We start from the raw sequence: 23555 nt of genomic DNA on the forward strand, positions 1-23555 counted from the left end.
GCTCCGGGCCATACTCTCAGGCGGCAGCGGCCTCCTCTGCTCTGGGGGGTGGTCAGCGGGCAGGGGGTGAGACAGGCGGGTCGGGGATGCCCAGTCGCCCCCGACTGACCGCACCGCACCGGGTGCTGAAGCAGACGGTGTCCCGACGCTGCCGCACAAATGACTGGGGGCTCAGAACCACAGAACTAGTCCGTGCTGGCACAGTCTGGGGGCCACAGTCCCCACTCACGCTGAGCAGGGCCGCCGTCCCTCGAAGGCCCCCGGGGAGGACCTTTCCTGCCCCCGGGCCGCGTCGCTCTGGCAAGCTTCCCTCTTCCCACAAGGACACCAGTCGGGGTGGACTGCGGGCCCACCCTGACCCAACGCAGCCTCTTAACTTGATTCCGTCCGCGGAGACCCGGCCTCCAGATCGGGTCCCATTCGCGGGTTCCCAGCGGACGCAGAGTTTGGTGCAACGTGGCTCGACCCCCTGACGTGACCCCCGCTCCCCACAGGAGGAGAGCCCACAGCGCCGCCCACCCCCGGCTCACACTCAGGGTCGGCCGAAGAGTCCCGTCTGGGCCCCCTTTCGGCCGGCACCGGCGGAGGCTCTGGGGACACGGTGGGGGCAGACGGCAGGCTGGCCCTCCGGGAAGGTAGCGGCACCCCCGGCCTCCCGCCCCCACTTGTGCGGTAGGAAAAGCCAGCAGCGGCCACCCGGTGGACGGAGGGCCTGTGGAGGAGCTTCAGGTGGCTCAGGAAGGCTTCTTTGCGCGGGGGTGGGGGTAGGGGAGTGGGGGGGGGGGGGCACCGGAGCAGAGCCCGAGGGTCAGCAGGGGGAGCCGGTGGGGGGCAGAAGCCTGAGCCGGAGACACAGGGACACAGGCAGGGCCGGTGTGGCTGTGCAGAGGGCGTGGGCGCAGGACGGAGCAGGGGACGCGGGACGCGGGACCTCACGGCAGTGACAAGGTTCTACGGGACGCCGGGACGGGGTGGGGAGGCTTGGAAGCAGGGCTCGGAAACTTGTCCCGGAGAGAGGTGGGGGCTTGGAAACGGGGCCGCGTCTCTCCCGTGCCAACGCCCCAGCTGTTTCTTGGCTTTTGGGCTCGTAGAGCGGGGGCTGCAGCCCGCTGCCCGCTGCCGGGTCCCGGCCGTCCACGCCCATCCCTCCGCGGCCGGGAGGGGACGCCTGGAGGAGGCCGCGCACGCCCTTGTTCCAGAGCCGGTGAGCGGGCCCCACACACCCACTGCCGCCCGACAGATCCTGCGATGTTTCCCAGGCAACTGCTTCAATCTGGCCCGTCTACCAGGCACTCCGCACGCCCACGGATGCCTCTGCCTGGCTGCGGGCAGGCTTGCCAGCCTGGCACACGCCGGCCGGCAGGTGTGGTCCAGCGGAGCCCGCCGCCTGGCTTCGTCAGAGGGCCGAACTCTGGGGAGGAGGCGGCCCGGCATTCCGGGCCGTCCTCACCTGGAGAGCAGGCACGGCCGGGGCGCCCCGAGCGGGAGCCCTGCTGTCCCGTCACGCGGCAAGGGAGGCGGCGGCCGCCGCCGCGAACACGCACCGCCCACGGCCAGCGTCACCTACAAGGCCGCTCCGCTTTCCAGGGCTTTCCAGGTCGTGCCCGCCAGCTTCGGCCCCTGTTCCGCCCATCCGTGCCGTCCTGACCCCATTTGCACGGTGGCCCGCGGGCAGAACCGGCCCCCCCAAAATCCAAGGAGGGGGCGGGGGGCTTAGACCGCCCCAGCTTGTTCCGGGCCGGGACGTGGCTAGAGGCCTCGCGGGGCTCAAGCCCTGCCTCGGAGCAGGGTCTGATTGGGAACCTCGGCCGGGCTCCCGGGGACATGGGCGCCTGCGGGAGGTCGGTCTCGCTCCCCCAGAGGGAGCGAGGAACCCGCACCCACCTGGCTCTGAGAGCACCAGGAGCCGAGACCTGTGCTCCCTGGTGGCGGAAGGTGGCGGGAGCGAGGGGCCCCTGACCGCCCGGCCGCACATGTCCCACGCTGGACCCGGCACCCGGGAGGGGGTGGCACTGGCCCATCACGCACATGCCAGCACTGCCCTGCGGACGGAGCCGGGGAGAGCTCGGAGTGGGCCGCTGGCTGCGGGCTCCCGCACCCCTGCCCCGCACTTGCTGCTTTGCCCGAGGGGCTGCGGGCTCCCGCACCCCTGCCCCGCACTTGCTGCTTTGCCCGAGGGGGCCTCTTCTCGCGGAGACGGTCTTCGGTCTTCGTAAACACGAATTTGGCTCGTATGGAACTTGTCTCCGCAGGGCGGGCATCCGTCACGATCAGAAATGATCTTCCAGTGAAGCTCCGCTCGCTGCCTGTCACCGCGGCGGGCGGCCCAGAAAACGTGAGCCCTTCAATCAAGTTCAACGTCCGACCTTCTCCTGTCCCACACCGCCGCTGCGTCGGGGGACCTGGCGCTTCCACTCCGCGCGCAAAAGGTCCCTGTGCGGGCAGGGGCAGCGGGCAGCTGTCTGTCGGGCAGGCGGTGGCAGAGAGGGGGAGGGGCAGGGCTTCCTGACAGGCGCCAGCACCTGCCCCCCGCCTGGCGGGTCACCCCGGCTCCGTCGTCCGTGGAAGCGTCCCAGGCTGTAGGCGCCGGCGGGATGGGGGGAGTCGATCCCCGGGAGCCGGATGAAACCAGGGAGGAGGAGCCCCCAGGAGGACGAGTTGTACACGGTGCTCTGGCTCCCGGAGGGCCTCTGCTCCCCAGGCGGCGCCGGCCTGGCCTGGGGACCCGGGCTTCTCCCTTGGCAGCCAAGGGCAAGCAAGGCCCCCTGGGCTGGAGAACGGGTGCCCCCCGCCCTTCTGGGCCCTAGGCCACAGCCAGGCTCTGTCAGGCCCTGACTCTTTCCCTGGGCTCGTCCTCACCGGGTCACCTGCCCTCACCGGGGGCACCAGTCCTTACCAGGGTGTCACCTGCCCTCACCAGGGGTCACCTGCCCTAACTAGGGGGTCACCTGTCCTCACCGGGGTACCTGTCCTCACCGGGGGCACCTGTCCTCACCGGGGCACGACTGCCCTCACCAGAGGGTCACCCGCCTTCAACGGGGTCACCTGCCCTCACCGGAGACACCTGCCCTCACCGGGGGGTCACCTGCCTTCAGGCCAGGGCAGTAGTCTCCCCGCCAATGCCTTGCTCTGCCTTTCTTGGTCAGGAGCCCAGGTCGTGCGAGGTCTACAGAGGAAGGCACTGGAAGGGGCAGGAATAGTTGGGACACTGAACCCCGGCGCTCAGCTCCCGGGGAGAAGTCGGCGCCTTCCTCTGCCTCAGGGAGGCGTGGCGCCGGCCCTCCCGCGTGTCCCCGTGGCCCGGAACGCAGAAGTGCTGGTGTTTCCATCAAAGGCTTCGAGGCTGTGGAGGCTGAAGCCGGGCGCGTGGGAACCCCTGACACGAGCCGCTGGGCAGTCCCGGGGCTGCCGGGCTCCTGCGGCCTGCATGCCCGGGGTCCGTCTGGGCTTCCCCACCCTGGGAGCAGGCCCCACAGTAGGTCGCCTCCTCTAGGGACTCCTGGGACCACCTGCTTGCAGCTCTGCTGGCTTATGCACGTGGGGTCTGTTTTCCATCGGTGGGCAGGCTCTGGGGGTGAGGACCCTGCCTCGCTCCCCCGGGGGGCGTTAGTATCTACGACAGTCCCCGACACAGGTAGACATTCAGGGAGCATTGGTGAACAGGCCCGTCCCCCCCGGTGAAGGTCTGTCCTGGCAGCTGGATGAAGGGTGACCTTGACCTCGGGATGGGGGGCCTTGGGACTGGAGTGTGCAGTGAGGGGGGGGGTGCCCAAGACCTGGGCTTGGCAGAGGGCAGGACCGTGAGGCGCAGAGGGGCCAGGGTGAGGAGGGTTGGAACTGGGCCGTGGGAGCCCTGAGGAAGGGGGTGCAAGAGCAGAGCCCCAAAGCCGCTGGGGTCCCAGCACCTCAAGTGACATCCACGTGTCCACGGAGGGGAGCTTCCGGCGCCCCGGCTCCCTGTGCACTCCAGCCCCCGTGAGGTGGGGGGTCACCCAGGGGCCCGTCTTGGGGCCCAGGGGGCACAGGGCTCCGAGGGAGCAGCAGCGGCGGAGGGTGCCTGGACGTTTGCTGCCACCAAGTGGTGGGCTGGGGGCTCGCCGGCGAGAGCCTCCCAGCGAGAGTCTCCGGGAGCCCCCACAAGCCCTCCCCTAGAGGCCCCCTCCCCGCCTTGGCTGGCCACCTGGACCTTGTTGCCTCACTTTTCCCCCCCTTAATTAAAAAAAAAAAAAAAAACCAGGTTCCTCCCTTTATTAGGAAAACTCGATGGTCCTAAGGAGGCTAGTCCCTTTCTCCGCCTGGACTGAGAGGGAAGCTGAGGGTCCGAGCTGACCCCTGCGGTGGGAGGTGGGAGAGCCAGGGCGGGCCCAGGCGATGGGGCAGGTGGGCTTTAACTGAGGGTGGCTGCCGGGGGCGGATGCGGAGGGGCCCCTGGCCTGACTTCATGTACAGTTTCTCCTCCCAAACCTCTGCAGACCCCAAACCTACCGGGGGGCAGCGCGAGATGGGGTCCCCCCACGCCCCTCTGCAGCTGGAAATCAGTTCCCTCAGTCCCACCTCTGGTTAGAGGAGGGACCCCTGGCCTCAGTCTCCCCAAATGTTGAGGTCAGAACCCCTTGCTCCCTGACGGTGTCCCAAAGGCGAGGCCGCCTCGGGGCCGCGAGGAGCAGGCTGTGGGGTGCGCTGGGGCGGGTGCAAAGCGCGGCTCCCAGCGCGCACAAGGGCGGGGTGGGGTCAGGTCGAGGAGGGGGCCCGGGTCCACGGCGCGCAGGCGGGAGGTTGGCGCGCGGGCCCGGGGCCCGGGTCCTGTCCCCGCAGGGAGGGGGCGGGGAGCCGGCGGGGAGCCCTGCGGGGGCCGGGGCCGGGGGCGGGGCCTGTCTCGGGGGCGGGGTCCGCGGCGGGCCGCCCACTTCCGCCGGACGCGCGGCTCGAGACGAATGGAGGCGGCGCGGAGGCCGCGGTTGGGGCTGCGCCGCCGGAGGCCGTCCTCGGGGGGGCGGGTGAGGCTGGGGGCCGCGGGACGCGGGAAGGGGGCGCGGGGCGCTGGGGGCAGGCCCGTGTGTGCTTCCCGGAACCCGGCTCGCTCCGCCCCCTCGGGGTTGTCACCCTCCCCCGCTCCCCCCCCAGCCCTCCCCGCCCACGCCAGCCCCCTCCCTCGCGGGACGCACGCTCACTAGGTCTCCCCGCTCCAGCCCCCCACCCCCCCGCCGAGGTCTCCCCGGTCCCACCCGCCCTCCCCGAGCCCCCTCCCCACGGGCCCCCTGCGGAGCGCCCCCCCACTGAGGTCTCTCTGCTCGCTCAGTGGCCGCGCGGGGCCCCCCCCCGAGGACGGAGGCGAGTGCGCGCGGCCGTGGGCGGAGCTGCTGCGCGCTGCGAGAGCGGATCTGAACCCCGACGGAGAGCTGCCGCCGCTGCCCGCCTTCCCCGGCCCGGTGCGTCGGGGGGACCCCCGGGGTGGCCGGGTGCGCGTGTGTCCCTGGCCCCGGAGGCGCCCAGGCACCAATGACGCGGCCCGACGACCCCATTTGGCAGGAATCCGGACGCGGTCCCGAGCGTGCCGCGTCCCCCGAGGTGTTCACCGTGGGACCGCACACCTTTTCCTGGACGCCCTTCCCACCGGCCCCGAGCGGAGGCGGGGGCTCAGGCCGTTGCTACAAGCCGCTCCTTGGGGCCGGGGGGCGCCCGGGGTCCCCCGCCCGGTCCCCGCAGCGATGTCTGGGGCCTGAGCCCCGCGGGACCCCCGGCGCCCGGGAGCGACCGTGGGAGGCGGCGCCGACCCTGCGGACCTGCCCCATGTGCCAGACCGACTTCGCCCCCGGGTGAGTGCGCCCCGCCCTCGGCCTCCCTCCGCCTCTGCGGACCCCAGCCCTGTTTGGAAACCACAGCGGGCTTTAGGGGGTTAAGGGTGCCCGAGCTCAGTTGTGGGCCCTTCAAACAGTAGTTCGTGCGGGCAGAGTGCGCGGCGCGCAGGGACTGCACGCCTCGGGAGACGGGCAGGTCTGGGGGTCCGCCGGCCGTCTCCTCCCTGGAGAGGACGCCACGGCCCGGGGGGGGGCACCGAACCTCTTCCCCCGCCTCTAAGCCGGTCCACCCTGACACGGGGTCCCTGTGGTGACTGCCAGACTGTGGGGTCACCAAGCAGTTTCCTGTGTACATAGCTCACCGTACCTTCCCAGTGGTAGGTTGGAGGTTTTAAAAATGATCTTTTGTGTCTAGAGGTGTTTTGTTCTTTAAAAACTCGATGTATATCTTTTATCTTTTTTTCTTTTTTTTAAGTAAGGGGAGTGGTTCCAATTTTGTTAAGATATTAATCTCCAGACGCCCAGCTCGTGGGCCGTGTGTCACACAGCTCAGGACACAGACGTGGGGGTCACAGGGGTCAGGATTATCAAAAGGATCCCGGTCAAGTGAAGTGAACGGACAGCAGGTTCAGTAAGCGGACCAGCGCCGGACCTCTCGTGGCTGGGAGAACGGTGTCCTTAAGTTGCGGGTCACGTCCCTGGTCCCCGGAAGCAAAAACAGCCCAGGACGGTGAAGGCAACGGAGCCGCTGATGACAGAGCAAACACCAGCAAACCTTATCAAAATAAGCAGCGCGGAGCCCGCACCGGAAGGTCTTTAGACCCGACCTTTTAATCAGAGAGACGATGTCCCGTCTGTGCTCGGCTGTCTGGGCTTCTCCAGGCTGCGCTTTGTATCACAACAAGCCTTTGAGAGCCTGGTGTTGGGGGTGGGCCCGGCACCCCTGTGCTCATCTCCTCGAGGAGCCCACAGGTCGGGCGAGGCAGTGGGTGAGGCCTCGGCAGGGGAAGCCACCTGCCGGGCAGGGAGAAGGGAGCCCGGTGGCCCACGGGAGGTTCCCTGGCTGTCGTGTGAGCGCCAGGTCTGCAAAGCGTCTGCGGACCCAGCCTTTCACCGTCCTGCCTGCCTCTTGCCAGAACCGATGTTTGGGGCTGGCTTGGCCGTTCTGACAAAGCAGTGAGCGCCTTTAAACCAGGGGTGCTCCTGATTTCCTGATTCATCCCCATCCGCAGAAACCCAAGGGCCGGAGGTACCATCGGGAGCCCCGGAGGGAAATGGTTTTCTGGAGAGCTGATGCGGTCGGGGTGCCCCAATTGTCCTCCTGTTCTAGGGGGTCCTTTTTATCCTTGGCACGCTGGCATTTCTGCACAGTCTAAAAAACAGACTTCCAGCGACGGAGACGTTACAGAAAAGTTCCAGTTTCGAGTTTTGTAAGCAGTTGAAGGAAGACTTGGGAGCACGCCTCATTTTTCCCAAAGTAGGTGTCGGCACGTTTGGGCTCACGTCTCCGCGCATCGGAAACGCTGTGGCACGTTCTTCCACTTGACGAGGGAGAGGGTCCGTGGGCCAGAGCACAACCCTCAGGTTGTGGCTGTGACTGGGGACAACAGACATCCCGGGTCACTGGAAGCGAAGGCTCACGTCCTTTGTGGGATGTTCGGGGCAAGGAGACAGACTGGGCCTTGGGAGGGCCCGGGTTAGCAGGTGGACACGGTAATCGAACTGTCACATTGTCTTGTGACTTTTCTAGAAAAGCATGGGCTTTTAGTAATTCTTGGGAATTTTTTAAATGTAATATCTTTCATTCAAAACCAAAAATTTTTTTTAAAGTAAACTCTACACCCAACGTGGGGCTCGAACTCACGATCCCCGACGCCAAGAGTCACACGCTCTTTTGGCCCAACCAGCCAGGCGCCCCACTTGGGAACTTCTCCCCCGGAAACCGAAGTCACGCATTGCTCTCCGTGTTCGTCCCTGGGGGGGACAGACGCCCGTAGCGATTCTGGCGGAGTATGTGCCTCGGGGAGACGGCGCCCGAGGACAAACTCGCCGATCTTCTCAAAGCCTTAGCGTTTTCCAGGTCACTCGGGGCACTGTTTTATTCTTCAGTGTGACAGACAACCACGTACTGGGTTCGCCAGACCGGGTGTGAGCCCCGTGCCCTGAAGATGTGCCTGTTGCTGTGCCCGGTGCCCCGTGTACTTTCTGATGCCCGTGAGTCACACACACACGCACACACACACGCGCGCGCGCGCACACACACACACACACACACACACACACGGTTGGGAAAACAGGCTCCCATGGGCCAGCTGACACGAAGACATGGAAACCGGAAGCTGAGCTGTTCCCTGTGCTCCACGAGCCTCTGGCTTGTTGGCGTCTTGCGGCTCCGAGGCCCCTCAAGCTGCCAGACACGGAGCCCGCTCTGTTTGAGTCGGAAGCCAGCGGAGGATCTTGGGCTGAGTCTCCTCTCGTGCAGCCGGGCCAGCTGTCCACACACTGGGTTCCCGTGTGACAGCGAGGCAGGCCTGTCTTGGGACAAGCTGCTGCAGGGACTCTGTAGAACGGGTTTGGCCGAGACAAAGCTCTTTTGCCAGGGGGAGGTCCGAAGGGGCCCAGAGGGTACCTCCCGGACACCCCAGACAAGGTGGCCTGGTGCAGACCTTAGAATCTTCTGGCAGCCTCGGAGAGAGCCTGCAGGGGCCCCAGGGACTTCAGAGCACACCGAGCCGCCTACAGGGTCTGAGGGCGGCCGACAGCCACCAGAACGGGCATGGGCTCCCCGAGCCACAGGATGAGGGCGGTGCCGTGGCCCTCAGGGCCTCGCGGTGATGCCCCGGGAAAGGGCCTTTCCCCTCTGGCCGGTGAACTTGACCAGCTGACGAGGATGGCCCTAGATGTGGGCAGAGGAAAGGTCCCATCTTGGGAGGTCTCTGAGAGTAGAGAAGCCATCTGGGCAAATCCCCTCAGAGGCCATGTCCCACAGGCGTCTCCGGAGGTCCCGACAGGACTCAGGACGTTGTATGAGGCGGCCGTTCTGTCAGCCACTGATGGAGACCTGGGGAGCCCCCGGTGGGGAGGGCTGTTGGGGCAGGACCCGCGTCTTCTACTCTGTGAGGTGCAGGTGGGGCCTCGGCCGCCGTGACACATGCCTGGGCTGGGGCAGAGGTTGTGGGTGACGTTCGAGTCCCAACGTGAAAGGGGTCGTCATCCAGGCTGCCGAGCCCAGGGAGACGGAGGAGGCTGGGCCCGTCCGGAGCATGAGCAGGGCTGGACGAGGGGGGCCTGGTCCGGGGGCGGCCGATAGCAGGGGGCCCAGGAGCCGCGGGCCGGCCAGCCACCAGGTAAGGGAGACCCCACGCTGCAGTGGACACAGGAGCTTTGCTGCTTGCAGTCGGGGGGCTCAGCCCTCTGGGGGTGTGGGCACGAGGAAGGAAGACCGTGAGGCCTGACAGAGGAGCCGCTGACCCGTTCTTGCACCGCTGATGGTCTCTGCCGATCCCCTTTCCTGGGGACGGGCGTTCAGGCTCCAGCCCCGGCAGTTGGCTGGGAGCCGTGAGGTTCTCAAGCCGAGTCGGGGCCGGAATCCCCTGGGGGGTTCGTTCAGACACAGGGTGCCCCCGCCCCCCAGCCTCAGAGGCAGGAGTCTGCGTGAGCCTCGAGAACGTGTCTGACGGACCCGTGGCAGGTGCACTGAGCGCCTGGGCCCAGAGAAACCTCCCCAAGGGACAGGATTGGGGAAGGGCCTTTTCTGGTTGGTGCGCGCCACCCCCCCCCCCCCCCCCCCCGGACCTTCCCCTGGGTTCTGACCAGCTGTGGAGACAGGGTCTCTCTCTGGCTGACCTTCGCTGTGCTTGTCAGCAGAGGGAAGGGCGGGAACGTGTGTGCTGGGCGCCCTTCCCTCTGTGTGAGTGACCATCTCCCTGTCGCAGGCTGGCCCAGCTGGACATCGACAACCACCTCGCTCAGTGCCTGGAGGAGAGTGCAGAGGACGTGGTGTGGTGACTGACCTGCGTGAGCCCCGCGGGCACGGAGGCCCTGACTCCACCTGCCAGAACCGTTTTGGAAGCTGCCTATTAAAAAACGTGCCCGTGTGGACTGCTGGCGTTGTAGGTAGTTCGTCTTGAGGCCGAAACACAGGATCCTTTCTGGCTTTCGGGAAGCAGGGTGCTTTCCTGGAGTCAGAAATGGGCAGAGCCCCTCGGCGGGCGGACCCAGGCTCGCGCAGATGAGCGGAGATTCTCGTGAGCGAACTAGGCATCTGTCCCAAAGTCGGCCATGTCTCCAGACAGGTGGACAGGCGGGGGACACTGCATTCTCCCGCCTCCGCGGACTCCGCTCGCACCGTGTTTTAATTCCCCGGATGAACTTGTTCCTTGCACAGCGCAGACTGCTACAGGGTGAAGAGAATCACTGTGAGGCACCCCGGACCTCGCCGACGGGCAGCATCTCCTCCAGTGGGGAACTTCGGGGCAGGGAACGGGCCAGGCGCCACCGGCAGTGGGCAGGCCAGTCTGCCGGAACATTCTGCACCAGCCCTGTGTTGTGGCTTCCAGGGCAAGTGGAAAATGGGGCACGAGACTGTATAGGTAGTTTTCCTTCCGGTGCTGGTGGCCCACGGGCTCTGGTGACCTCTTCGTCCCCACCACAGCCACGTGGCTGTAGAGCACCGGCAGCAGGAAGCGGGTCACACAAGCCATGGAAAGACCACGGAGGGCCCGGGTGACAGACACCACTCTGAAAAGACTACATGGGACAGGACTCCCAACTGTGGGAGCTTCTGGGAAAGGCAACACCACGGAGACGGGAAGAAGACCACTGGTGGCCAGAGGATGGGGAAGGGGCCCGAATCGGGAGCCCGGGGGTCTCGCGGGGCCCAAAGGTACTTTGCATGAGCTAAAGTGGTAGATACACGTCCTGAAACGTTCTGTGCCAACCCGCGTACTGCCCAGCACCGAGACGTACACGTGGCACCCTGGAGACGATGCCTCGTCCCTGCAGCCTCTCGGAGGGGGAGGGGGACCACGAGGGTGGGGGGTGCGTGGGGGGCTCTGCAGCTGCCCCGCCATTTTCACGTGAACCTGAAACTGCTCTAAATAAAGCCTGTTTTTTAAAAAACCGCTGCTTCCTAGAAACATCCACTGCTGACAAAAATAACAGCAAGTGTGTCCGCTACAGCCTGTGCTAGATGGGCAGAGTCCGACGGCCTGGGCCCGAGGGCGGCAGCATCGTCTGCAGGAGGCAGGCGGCCAGCCGCACGGCTCGCTAACCGCACAGACCACACGGGACAGCGCGGCGGCTCCAGTTTCCTCGGGCCAGCAGGACGCGCGCCATACGGGGCCCAGAGCTGTTGGCAAATGTCAGGACGGCTGTCTCCGAGCCCTCCTTCAATCTGTCCCGCACCTTAATTTATACTTTGGCCACAAGCAGCACGCTGCACACGTTCGCACGTGAGCGGCCACGCTGGTAACTGGGAAGCCGGTGGCACCGTGGCAGGGAAATACGTGCTGTAAATGGGGACAAATCCGGGACCCCTGCAGACGTTGTCCTTGTACCCACTGTGGCAGATGGCCCCCATCAGGACGAAGGGGGCTCTCAGGGGACGTTATCCCTTTCCTGGGCACGCTGGGGGTCTCACCCTCCCCAGGTGACATCCGCTCGTCCCCGGGCGCTGCTCACCAGTCAAGAGTGACCGCGTGGCCCTCCGACAGGAGCCGTGCTACTGGACGTCACCACCGGCTGTGACACTGAGACCCCGAAGTTGGCTCCCGCATCTGCTCTGCGGTCCTGAATTTCGGCTTCGGAGGCAACACTTCCGGCTTGCGGTTGAGGTGCTGGTTGGGGCAAGTGTCCGTGTCGTGTAAAGGCTGCTCTGCAACCGGGGTGGGAGGGTCCAGAGGCCACGGGCGGCCGGGGGCTGTGGGTCGGTGGTGCCTCGCCCTGAGCACGCGAGTCGGCTCATCTGCCTGAGTCAGGGCAGGACGGGGGCACTGCCACGCAGGTGCCCCCTCGTTTCCACTTTTCCTACCACCATCTCCCGCCCCAAACCCCCAGCCGCGGGGTGCAGAGGCGAGCCCCGGTGCGCGGGGGATGCGGTGCGTGTGGTGACGGAGCACAAGTGGGCAGAGGGACACTCGGTGTGTCCCGCGGGTGGAAGAGGAGCCCTCCCACGCCCTGCCCGGGGCTCGAGCCACAAGGAGCGTGTTAGAGGCGGCTCACCTCCTTTTAGAAAACCTTCAGTTTGGCATTCATCCAAGGAGGAGGGTGATGGGCGCATGCCACCTGGGCAGGTTATGGGGGCAGGAGGTGGGCTGTGTCAGGAGCGTGCGTGTGGGTGTTCCAGACTTATTCCGTAAGCGGACGGCCACCCACACAGATCTGTTCAAACTTCCCAATTCTGAGCATCATTATTACTGATACAAATAGTTTAAAAAAAATTTAATACGTAAGACATCATGTAGGCGCTGCTTAGTGTTTTCAGAAGTATTTTGTGCGAGTTTAGTTCGATTTTCTCCCTTTTCTGTGGTCTTCAGGAGCTTCGGGGAGCAGCGTTAGAATCTAGGATCCTGGCCCCTTGCCATCCAATGCCCCACTCTGGGTGAGGCGTGCCCTCTGCATCAGCCTGCACCGCTGTTCAAGCACCTACGTGTTAAGGGGCTCATGGGGGGCTCGGTCGGTGAAGGGTCCGACTTCGGCTCAGGTCATGATCTAGCTGTTCCTGATTTCAAGCCCCGTGTCAGGCTCTGTGCTGCCAGCATGGAACCTGCTTCGGATTCTGTGTCCCCCTCTCTGCCCCTCCCCCCCTCACTGTCTCTCAAAAATAAACATTAAAAACAAAAGTCAAACAAAATATGTGTTGAATCTCAGCGACAGGAACTTACCGAATCCAGCCTCCTGCAGGTGCATGGCCCCGCCCGCTGCGGCCCGCCCGTGTGATGTCACCTGCCAGGCCGGGCAGGCGCCCCTGGCAGGAAAAAAGGCACCGAAGGCAGGCTTCGACATCATGGGCACATTTTATTCCTCAGGACGTTACAGGCTAACTCTCCTGGCGGAGCAGGTCAGTTCTGTTTCTGTGGAAAGTGTGCACCTTCGAAATCGTGGGGCAGTTTGTCCCTCGGACACGGTCACCGCGGCTCCTCCGCGGCGCAGGCACAAGAAGCAGGTTCCTCCAGCACGAAGCCGGCCGCGCGGGCCCAGACGCGAGACCGGTCCGCCCCGAGAAGCGCCGGCGGGACGCCCCCGTCCGCGGTCTCAGCGGCAAGCGTCCCTCCCTGGCCGCGCCCGGAGCCCCGCGCCCAGCCTGGCATGCATGCGCTGTGGTTAAGGATAGAGTGAAGGGGTCATTCACAGACGTGTCCATGACACAGAAGACGGCCTCACACGGACTCCTCGGTGGACAGCAGTAACGGGTTGATGTACTCAAAACCTTCAAACTCCGACTGGTCGATCCTCTTTATGACGTCCCTGGGTGCACAGAACAGCGCGGGCTTGGGTCAGCCCCGCCCCCGCCGGCCGCTTGACACCCCAGCAGCCTCCGCCCCAACCCCAATGAGGCCCCTACGGCCCCGCCCCCAGCAAGCCCCGCCCCTGCCTGTAGCCTCCTGGCCCCTCACAGCCCCGCCCCCAGCCTGCGGCATCCCGCCCCCAGAAGGCCCCGCCCCGCCGCGGCTTCACCTCCTCAGGCCCCGCCCCCAGCGGAGAGCCTCCTAGCGCCCAACGGGCCCCGCCCTAGCCTTCCCCCTGCCTCGCCACGCCACCCTCCCGAGGCCTTACTCGTCGTCAGGGGTCAGTTGCACGGGCTCGCTGGTGAACTGGGTGTCAAAGTTGTCCAGACCGTACTCGTCGGTTATCTGGGGCTGGAACGGCGGGAGGGCCTGCTTCTTCTCCAACTGGGAAGGACAACGCAACAGGTCAGAGCCGTGTACTGTGCGCCGTCTCCACCGGATTTGGGTTTTGGAAGGGACTTAAGTCACAGAATGGAATAGGAAGACAGGGTTTAAACACGTCCTGTATCTGAATGCCAGTTTTCCATTCCCTTAAACACAAGATCTGGGAAAACGTATCCGAAGCCAGAAAAGTCCTGACCCGAGTTAAAAAAATGCTGGCAGTACCTGGGACAGAGCCACGCTGGGCCCAGTGGTCCTGCCACTGAACCCGAAGGAGGCTGCTCTTGGGAGTTTTTTTGTTTCTTACATCTTGGAATCCTGGTCATAAAGGAGCGGGGACTTGGCAGGGACACCACTGCCCACGCCGGTGCCTGGTGAGCGCCCATCCCGCCAGGCCCTTCCTCCCCATAAAGCCATCGTTGACCTTCTGACTTTCTAATCGCAATGCTCACCAGGTAGGAAACAGGACTCCTCAGGATCCAGACTCTGACTTCCAACTCACCATTTATGGGGCTGGGACACACTTGTGCCACAGGGCAGAGACGGGTGCCCAGGACAGGTGCCATTCAGCAGCATGTCACATGGGCGAGGGTGGGGAGGGCCTGCCGGCTCAGTCCCTCAGTTACACGCCCAGTTCCCTCCCCCCTCACCAGGTGTGTGCTGTGCACCTACCAGTGCTGGGCCAGGCACGTTCCCCAGAACACTGAGCCGTAAGTGAGGGACGAGGGTCCCGGCTCCATGGATCTATCGCGTTGGGTCTCCTCCCTCCCATGTAGCCACACGTGGAGCCAGCCCTGTGCAGCCCCCGCCCCTCAGCTCCCAGGGCCTGGAGGGCCCTTGGAAGGGCTGAGCCCGGGACCTCCTGCGGGGGCTGCCACATGTCCCCAAGCAAGCCATGAGACTGTCCAAGACCAACGTGACGGGGAGTTGTTCCGGGCACGGGATGTGACAAGCACGGGCCCCGCTTCAGCCAGTGAAGGACATGAGGGTGTCTCAGACGTGAGTCGCTTCCGGCGGCTGACCAACACGCACAGGGACGTGGCCAGCATGGCAGCCAGTCACAGGGCAGAGACAGGCGTCTTCTGTCACCCAGAGGATGCCAGGAGGGCTGCGTGGCAGAGAGAACGCCCGTCCCTGCAGCCAGAGCGGGTCAGCCGTGTCCAAACACACGGGGGCCACGGGGCTGTGCCTGGGGGGAGTTTGCAGCTTCTCACCTTTGCGCAGTTACCCAAATTCTTTGGTCAGGACGAAGTCTTTTCCCCCAAGAAGTGGGAAGGGGGGCACTTCTTAAACTAGCTCCCTACCTTAGGTCTTGGCTGCTATAAGATTTAAACAGCAAGTCACGGCAGATCAAGAAGCGAGCGCACCTGGGTGCTCACCTGGGATCCTCCCGGCCCCCCCACCCCCACCCTCCCTCGGACCCCCTTTCCTCAGTCAAAAGCAGGAGCGAGAACGGTGCACCTGGAGTGCCTCCCGGGGCGGCTGCCGATCGGCCGCACCGGGTGGGAGCAGAAGGAAGGTGCCGGAAGGGGCTCGCCATGGCGGCCGGGTGGGTCTGTTCTGATGGGCTGAAGGAGGTGGACGGCCCTGCAGAGTGTGCCAGGGGCATCGAGGGGCTCAGTGCCGCCTGAGAGGAGGCTGCCTCTGGCGAGGCCGGGCAGGGGACCGCTGGGAGGGCAGCAGTGGGGGCGGGGAGAGGCACAGGCCCCGGAGGCCGGGTCCCCGAGGACTGGGCAGAAGGGAGGGGCAGGGCAGGGTCCAGCGGACCGCAGGGCTCCAGCCCCAGCCCGGCGGGAGGCTGGTGCTGCACGCCGTGGCGAGACGGGGCCCCGGCCTCTCTGAGCGGGGCTTCTCTGGTCTCCACTGCTCCCCGTTTCCCCAGCTCTGGGCTATGACCCCCCAACAGCACGTGTGTGGAGCAGGGACTGGCCTGGGGGCCATGAGGCAGAGGGACCCTAGCACCCACTGCATCAAAATGCTTCTTCCCTCCACTATCTCATAGTCCTTTCAGCGAAAACGACACCCCCTCAAGCACCGCGGGGGCTCCGGGCCCTGGACCCCGTGTCCCTCTTCACGCAAAGCACGTGCTTCTGCTCAGGCAGATGTGCATCTGTAGCAACGGCAGCTGCCAGCCAGGCTGTCCCTCACTCGGTAGAGCCAAGGGCGGGCCCACATGCGCCTGCCTCGGCCCACTGGGTTCTGAATGTGGCTTATAAACATGGACTCTGATCATAAAAGACTAACCTCCTCACTTCATATCCACGCCCCCGACCCTCTCCCTTCTGATCTTGGGAAAACCGTTAAGGTCTAGAATGAGACCCAGGCCAACTAGAGACTGGCTTGTCGGCAAGGACAACCAAGGACAATGGGGCTTTCGGCAAGGATGCACTGGTCAGAATGAGCAGGTGCCACCTTCAGGGGATGCGGCATCAAAGGGCTCTCGCCGAGGCCGGACATCTGGCTGGAGCCCCAGGGCAGTGGGCGAGGTTTCCACAGAGGCCCTTCCTGTTTCTGGGGCTGCACTTCGTGGAACCTAAGTCTGCAGGGCGCGAGGGCACTGGGCACTGCCATAGCTTAGCCAGTTGGCACGTGGGCCATGGGCGGTCCCTCCAGGGGTTCTATGGGTGCCTGGGTGGGGGGACAGGCCTGAAAGCAGAAAGGGGCCATCACTAACCCTAGCCTGGGGGCAGCTCGTTCCTCCAGCTTGTCCCGAGCTGTATGGATAATAGAGACCAGCCAGAATCTAGATCTCCTCCCCACTGCTGCTGGAGTCATCAGAGGCAGTTCCTTTTTTCTTTCTTCAGCTTTCCTTTTTTTAAGCAGGCTCTATGCCCAACGTGGGGCTTGAACTCACAACCCTGAGATCAAGAGTCGCACGCTCCACTGACTGAGCTGGCCAGGCGCCCCTCAAAGTCAGCTTCTTAGTTAAAAAGTGCATGTGCTCTGAATATTGTTCTAAGCATTTGTCTAATAACCCCAAGGAAGAGGAGGCTGGATTCTGTCTTGAAAACAGCTCAGCCAGGGCCTGGACAGGGCAGCGTGTGGCAGGGCGGGTGACCAGGGTCTTGAGAATGGGGTTGACCCTTCTCCCCACAAAGGCACAGATGACTGTCCCCTGGAAAGTGACAGTGACCAGGTGGAGCGGACAAGAGCTTCTCCGTCCACAGGGCTGGGGGTCGTCCTCGGCGCTAGCCGCGGGGCCACTACAGCAGCCAGGATTGGGGCACGACACTGCCCCAGAGAGGGGCTTTCACCTGATCTAGTTCAAGCTCAAGTTCAACATGTACTTAGTGAGCTAACCTCCTTTTCCTAAGAGGAGCATATTTTCCAGGTTATATTTCAGTAACTTGCAACCATCTATGTATTTCAAAACAAAATTGGTTCAATTCCCCTTTAGCACCAGAAACCACGGCACGAAGGTCGGAAGGGCTTGCACACTTTGCTGTTAGCAGCAGCCTGGGACGGGAACAAGAAAGGCGGCTCTGGAAAACCAACTATGAAACCAGAGAAGACGCCCCTCGCTGGGCTGGCTCCCACCACTGGATTTTGGACCAGGCGGTGTGGTCACAGATCAAGGACATCCCCAAGGCGACCCGAGGCGGTATAGCGTGTGCTAGGGGACTCCCAGGCAGGACTTCTCCTAGGACCACCTGGGACCACCGTCCCAGGGGCTGATCACGGCCCCACAGGGTCCCTGTCAATTATAGGTGAACAGGTGAGTTTCCAAATCGCTTCCGGGGAACCATGCCCTTCACCCCCATCCCTGCCTCGGGGGCGAGGTGGGGTGGGGACTGGGTCTTTTGTGCTTTACCAGGTCCCAGTCGATGCTGCGAAAGAATGCATGAGACTTGATATCGGAAAATCCAGTCTGTGGCCGGCAGCCGAGCCTCTCTTTGGGGTCCTAGGGGTCAGAGATCAAATAAGGACATGTCAGCATGGAGCAAAGAAGCCCCAAGTCACGGCAAGAGAAAACCAGCTTTCCTTCCCTCCAGGATAGAAAGAGCTTCCTCGGATCATCTCCAGCCAGTCTTAACCAGCCCGGTGATGAGCAGACATTCCCTTCACTAAAAATTCTACCCCTAACACCGGAGGCTTCGTTAAATTTCTCTTTGGCATGATTTCGCATTTCATGTTTCGGCAAGTGTGACTAAAAACTGATGATTCACGGGACAGAGGTCAAATAGGGAGGCAGAGATTCACACCCACCCCGAGGCGTCCCGCAGCTGACCCTGGAAACAAGTGCCCGCGGGGCCCCGGTCAGCCCAGGCAGCCACAGACGGGACGGGACGTCAGGGCGGCCACAGTGTACCTTGTTTAAAAATCCTTTCAAGACGTGGGAGGCTTTCACCGAGAGGAATCGGGGGATCCGGATGGGTTTCTCCAGGATTACTGCAACGATCGGGGCCCTGGTGAGGAGTCTGTGTCCCTCCCGACGCTCCCTACTGTGTTTGCTCTGCCCAGCTACCTGGGAGCTCCAAACCCTTTCTGAGCAAGAGTGTCCAGGGCGCTCTTAGGGCCCTGGCCCCTCCTCCCTCCATGCAGCAGGGCCTCTCGCCCACAGAAGGTCCCCCACGCCCCCCCACGTGCGCATAGTCACACGTGCCCAGGACCACACGGGAGCCAAGAGCATCCTCACAAACGTGGGAGCCTCCACACACGACCGCCAGAGGGCGCCGGGGGGACCCGGTGTTCCTGGGCATCAGCATCCCGCAGGCAGGTGTTCTGCACCTCCGGATGGCCTCGGCCTAGACCCTAACGGTGGCCCCGCCCACCCAGGCCTCCAGGGCGCACACCTGGCAGGGGCAGGGAGGAGTCCGGGCTACAGCAGGGCAGGCTGTCTTTCCTGGTGGGGCTCCCACTTCCCACCCCAGCCTTTGCCTCCCTGAGAGCCAGTCTATGAGGACGTGGCTTCTGTAGCACTGCAGGGGCCAGCCCGGGACCCTTCCATCCATAGCCCCCCAAAAGAGGAAACACCTGCTCCGTGAGGTGGGGACAGACCTGCGCGCACAGCCTGGGGGCGGCACCTGAACCCTCGGGAGACGCCCGGTGGCCCACGTACCTTGAAAAAGGTAGTCCTCTGTGTTCATGTCGGGGTTGTCGGTGATGATGTCAAAGGGGGAGCGCCCGGCCATCATCTCAAACATCAGGACGCCCAGTGCCCACCAATCCACGCTGAACCCTGGAGGGATGGCAGAGGCCCGGCACACGGGCGGTCGGCAGGGGCGCGGCTGCAGGATGGGGGTGCTCCGACCGCTGAGGGAGGCAGCCGAGTGGGGCGGTGTGCACGTCTCTGACCGGTCTGTGACCCCTCTGCCCACCATCGTGGGGCCCCTGTCTTTTTCTTTCTTAACTAGTTGCAAAGCTGTTTTCACACCAGGACCATTAACTCTATGCCTGGCACTTTGCTGGTTTTCCAGATTGTCCTTTGGCCTTTAATCCTGCTTGTGGCCCCTTCGACCACACAGACACGTAAAACTGAGCACACCTGTCGGGCAGCCGTTTTCCTCCGGTTCACCTGAGCTTGAAACAAATCCCTTCTCTAAGCCTGCATAAACTCAGGGGCACCTGGGTGGCTCGGTCGGTTAAACGTCCAACTCTTGAGTTCAGCTCAGGTCCCGATCTCACGGTTCCTGAGTTCAAGCCCTGCATAGGCCTCTGTGCTGACCGTGGGGAGCCTGCTTGGGATTCTCTCTCTCTCCCTCTCTCTTGAAAAAATAATAAACTTGAAAAAAGAAACCCCGTTTTTCACATCTTTCTGTATTCACTGTTTCAGTTCATCTGGCAGGGTCAACAATTTTACTGCACGGGGCAGCGGGAGTGGGAGAGCCTGGCTTCAGTCGTGCCCGCAGCCCCGAGACTGCTTGGGACAGTCGCCCCCCTCCCGTCCCGGGCCAGCTGCTAGGCTCTCCAACCGGCCTGCCCATCTACCGGCTGTCCTTCCCGTCTGGCTACTCAGCGACTTTGCTTGTAGCAGCCTCCTGGGCGCCTCCTGCCCCAGAGGACAAGCGACCTACCCGCCCAGCCAGCCAGCCCCCATTTTCACGGCAAAGAAACGTTTAAAAATACTTGGTGACATATTGGTGATGTGCTCCACTGCAAACCCTAGGACACAAGGGTGTGGGGTGTGCACACGTGTACAAAGATGCATCACACGTGCGAGCACACACACACACACACACGTATCCGGGGCACACACGCGAACACAGGCACGCGCACACACTGTAATCTCGTTTTCATTTCAAACCCGGAGAACGGAGAGGTGCAGACACGCTCTTCACGGTCTGCAGGGGCTGCAGGGCATTCTGGGTAACCTACAGCTGCTGGCTCGGTTTACAGCCGTGTGTCTCCCACTGACTGGGGGCAGGACACCAACTGGGGCTCCAGGCCTGGGGGCTCGTGGCTTCGTGTGGCTTTTCCTCCTTCCCAACCCCTTAGGGCTCCTCGAGACAAAAGGAACCCCACGCAGTGTCCTCCACCAGGGGACGCTTGTATGGACACCCGGGACACGTGGGAGCCACACAGGTTCACATAGGGCGGAGGCCAGCAGGTGACAGGAGGGAACCAAGTGAGGGCTGTGTGCTTTAGGTGTAATTTGGTCAATAAAACCGCTCTCCCCGGCTGCGGGGTCCGTGGTTAGGTCCCCCGGCAGCGTCAGCCCCAGCAGGTCAACCTGACCCTCTGCATCATGCCCGCATCCCCGAGGGGTCAGGGGTCCCTTACAGGGGTGGGGGGCTGTGCTCGTCCACACCCGCCTGCTGTGTGCCTGTGAGCAGCCCCGTCCCACGGCCCCGCTCACCGTACTCCTCTCCCCGCAGGATCTCCGGGGCGATGTAATTCGGGGTCCCGCAGAACGTGCTGGTGGTGTCGCCAGGGCCCAGGCCTTCCTGCGGGGACACAGTCAGTTACCAGGAAGGAAGAAAAGCGTCTGAGGTCGGTTAGAGCAGGGGGCGTCTTGCCTGGGCCCCTTCGGGCTGCGGTGACCGGGCGGTCAGCACCTCCGACCCTGAGGGGCTGAGACGGCCACGGTGCTATGCCGACCGTGAATTCCAGGGGCAGGCGGGGTGGCCCTGGGGGCCGGGTGCTCGCCTTGCACATGCCGTAGTCCGTTAACTTGATGTGGCCGTCCGCGTCGAGGAGGACGTTGTCCAGCTTCAGGTCCCGGTAGATGATCCCTCTCTCGTGTAAGAAGTTGAGCGCGATGCAGATCTCAGCGGCGTAGAATCTGGGGGCAGCAGAGCAAAGTCAACGAGGCGCCTGGACGAGAGGCCCGGGTCCAGACAGAGCGGGAGCTGGGGGGACGCCCGACGCCCTGGGGTCCTCGTGCTCATCCAGCACGTGGGGCCAACCAGACCGCCAGAGGCGCTCGGCGTCCCAGACGTTAGGGGAGCGCAGATCGGGACCACCACACACCCGCTAGGGTGGCCACTCTCAGAGACGGGCGGAAAGTAAGCCACGCTGGCGAGGACGTGGAGAGCGGACTGTGAGAGCACGACCGGTGGGCGCTCCCGTGGAGAACAGCACGGAGGGTCCTCAGGAAGCTAACACGGGAATGCCACACGATGCAGCGTCCCGAAGGGCCCGGTCACCGGGCCACCCGGTCACCGGGCCACCCGGTCACCTAAGCCAAAGGCGGGAGCAGTGTCAGACGGGCGGGTAAGCAAAACGGGGTCCCTCCATACAAGGGAACGTTCCTGAGCCTGCTGCAACAATGAAGCCTGAGGACGTTGGCCAGTCCTCAAAGGACACATGCCTAGGATTCCACTCTCGAGGTCTCTTGGGAGGACTGGGGAGACGCTGGGGGCCAGCGTTTCACAGGGGCAGAGCATCAGTTAGGGAAGATGGAAAGTTCTGGAGGCGGGCGGTGGGGATGGCCGCATGACTGTGTGGATGTGCCTAACGTCCCTGAGCTGTGCGTTTACACTGGCAATAATGGTGTATTTGGGGTTACGTCTGTTCTACCACAATCAAAGAAAAAGAAAACGTGAGGCGCCCGGGGGGCTCAGTCGGTTAAGCATCTGATTCTTGATCTCGGCTCAGGTCCTGATCTCACGGTTCGTGAGATCAAGCCCCATGTCGGGCTCTGCACTGACAGCGCGAAGCCTGCTTGGGATTCTCTCTCTCTCCCTCTCTCTCTGCCCCTCCCCCACGTGTGCCCTCTCGATCTCTCTCAAAATAGATAAACTTCAAGAAAATAAAAAATAAATACAAAAGAAAAGGCCACTGTGTGGGGAGCGAGCCATTCCTGGGTTAGTACCTGCCTTTCCCCGGAAAGGATGTAAGGTGACCAAAATCACTGTATGGAATTGATTTTTTTTTAATGTTTATTTATTTCTGAGACAGAGACAGACAGAACACGAGTGGGGGAGGGGCAGAGAGAGAGGGAGACACAGAATCTGAAGCAGACTCCAGGCTCTGAGCTGTCAGCACGGAGCCTGATGCGGGGCTTGGACTCACAAACTGCAAGATCATGTCCAGAGCTGAAGTGGGACGCTCAACCGACTGAGCCACCCAGGCGCCCCTGCGTGGAGTTGATTTAAGGGAGGTGAGGAGGAGCAGGGAAAACCATGGAAAACAGGAAGGAGGTGGAGAGGAGATTCACACTTAGGGCCCAGGCTGCGGAGGGCGGGCGGCGTGGGTGGCCCCGAGAGTCACTGTCACTTCAATAGAAATGGGTTATTCTCCTCCGAGAGCCATCGCCGTGCATCCGTGAACCAGAACCAGAGGCGGCGGCCATGATGCCCACTCAGGTGAGTTCCCAGCAGGAGTGTGCCCCCCCCCCCCATTTTGGAAACAGGAAAAAGGAAAAACAGCTCGGCGGTGTCCCTGTGCGCACATACTCGCCTAGGAAGCACCCACTTCTCCGGGCGACGTGCCAGCTGGCTCTGGAGTCTGACACTCGGCAGGGGACAGCAACGTCCTCTTTGCTGGGCCCCCCCGGGCCCCTCCCAGCTCATTGCCGGCCTGTGCCCGCCTGCCCACACCCACCTGGCATGGTCCTCTGGAAGCTTCCTCTGTCTCTGCATGTGGAACATGAGGTCCCCGCCGTTGACATACTCTATGACCAGGAACAGCCTGGAGGGAGACAGAGGGTGGTTGGGGCTGAGACGCCAGGGCGGCCCGTGCGGGCCTCACTAGTGGGGGTTCAACGTGGGGAATCCCCGGCACCAGGAACGCTGAGCCAGGCTGCGGGCACGTCAGCTCTCCTCCCATGAGGAGGGAGGCCCCTGGGTCACCTGACCCCTCTCGCCGGGTGAGGAATGCGGCCCAGCCTGAAGAGCTGGGTCACTGAAGCAACATCCTGGGGGGCGTGGGCTCAGTTCCAACAGAGAACACCGTGACAATCCCGTTCAGCCGCTCACGTCCCTCAGCACAGGAGCAAGCACTCCCCCCACGGGCCGGCCTTAGGGTAAAGGAGGTGAAGGTACGGCAGGGGCGGGGGCAGAAGCCACTGCGGGTAGGGAGGGCACCACGTGCACAAGTGGCTGGGGAAGGTGTCCCAAGAGGGCAGACGCAGGTCATGGAGCTGCAGGGCCACCCCGGAGGCAGAGGGGACAGGAGAGCGGTGTGCGGGTGCACAGGCCAGGTGAGGGGTGACGACGTCCGGCGAGTGACCGCTCTGGCCGCCGAGTCCGGGTGGACCCCAGGGAGGCACAGGAGGTGCCCTGTTGCCGGGCGGGAGCCCAGGAGGTTTGGATGGGGGCGGGGCGGTGAGCAGGCACCAGGGACGGCGGGCGAGGTTGCGGGGGGCTGGACACCGGACGGACAGCCCCGGCGCAGGGGTGACTTCATGGTGAGAGGCCTGGGGGCAGCTGGGCAGGGGGGCCCGAGTGACCCTGTGTGACCCCGCGACTAAGGAACTAAGACCACA

At 63.6% G+C, this 23555-nt stretch overlaps 2 protein-coding genes and 1 long non-coding RNA gene across 7 annotated transcripts in view; 2 read left to right on the forward strand and 1 right to left on the reverse strand.

The window, feature by feature from the left end:
- The first annotated feature begins 4912 nt into the window (after nucleotides 1-4912).
- Nucleotides 4913-12617, forward strand: FAAP20 (FA core complex associated protein 20). Its single transcript, XM_049618256.1, has 4 exons — nucleotides 4913-4993; nucleotides 5300-5429; nucleotides 5530-5816; nucleotides 9734-12617. The coding sequence occupies exons 1-4, from the start codon at nucleotides 4935-4937 to the stop codon at nucleotides 9804-9806; spliced, it is 549 nt and encodes a 182-aa protein (XP_049474213.1). The 5' UTR covers nucleotides 4913-4934; the 3' UTR covers nucleotides 9807-12617.
- A 178-nt stretch (nucleotides 12618-12795) lies between these two features.
- Nucleotides 12796-23555, reverse strand: part of PRKCZ (protein kinase C zeta) — a 97950-nt gene continuing 87190 nt past the window's right edge. The window contains exons 11-18 of one of the 2 annotated variants that reach the window (XM_049618246.1): nucleotides 22673-22759; nucleotides 20774-20909; nucleotides 20484-20571; nucleotides 18747-18866; nucleotides 17997-18076; nucleotides 17499-17588; nucleotides 13575-13690; nucleotides 12796-13265 (exon numbers count right to left, since the gene is read on the reverse strand). In XM_049618246.1, coding sequence (XP_049474203.1) covers nucleotides 13178-13265; nucleotides 13575-13690; nucleotides 17499-17588; nucleotides 17997-18076; nucleotides 18747-18866; nucleotides 20484-20571; nucleotides 20774-20909; nucleotides 22673-22759 — 805 coding nt within the window. In that variant the 3' untranslated portion in view covers nucleotides 12796-13177. Of the gene's footprint in view, nucleotides 13266-13574; nucleotides 13691-17293; nucleotides 17382-17498; nucleotides 17589-17996; nucleotides 18077-18746; nucleotides 18867-20483; nucleotides 20572-20773; nucleotides 20910-22672; nucleotides 22760-23555 lie in introns of those variants that run through there. The other variant, XM_049618247.1, reaches the window with a different exon arrangement.
- Nucleotides 13621-17805, forward strand: LOC125913209 (uncharacterized). 4 transcript variants are annotated; one of them, XR_007454949.1, is made up of 5 exons: nucleotides 13634-13711; nucleotides 13849-14142; nucleotides 14464-14686; nucleotides 17085-17402; nucleotides 17502-17805. It is a non-coding gene; the product is annotated as an uncharacterized LOC125913209 (long non-coding RNA). The 4 variants fall into 4 exon arrangements; XR_007454948.1 differs by lacking the exon at nucleotides 13634-13711 and having other exon boundaries at nucleotides 13718-14142; XR_007454946.1 differs by lacking the exons at nucleotides 13849-14142; nucleotides 14464-14686 and having other exon boundaries at nucleotides 13621-13711.

Source organism: Panthera uncia, assembly GCF_023721935.1.
Source record: "Panthera uncia isolate 11264 chromosome C1 unlocalized genomic scaffold, Puncia_PCG_1.0 HiC_scaffold_4, whole genome shotgun sequence".
Taxonomy (NCBI): Eukaryota; Metazoa; Chordata; class Mammalia; order Carnivora; family Felidae; genus Panthera; species Panthera uncia.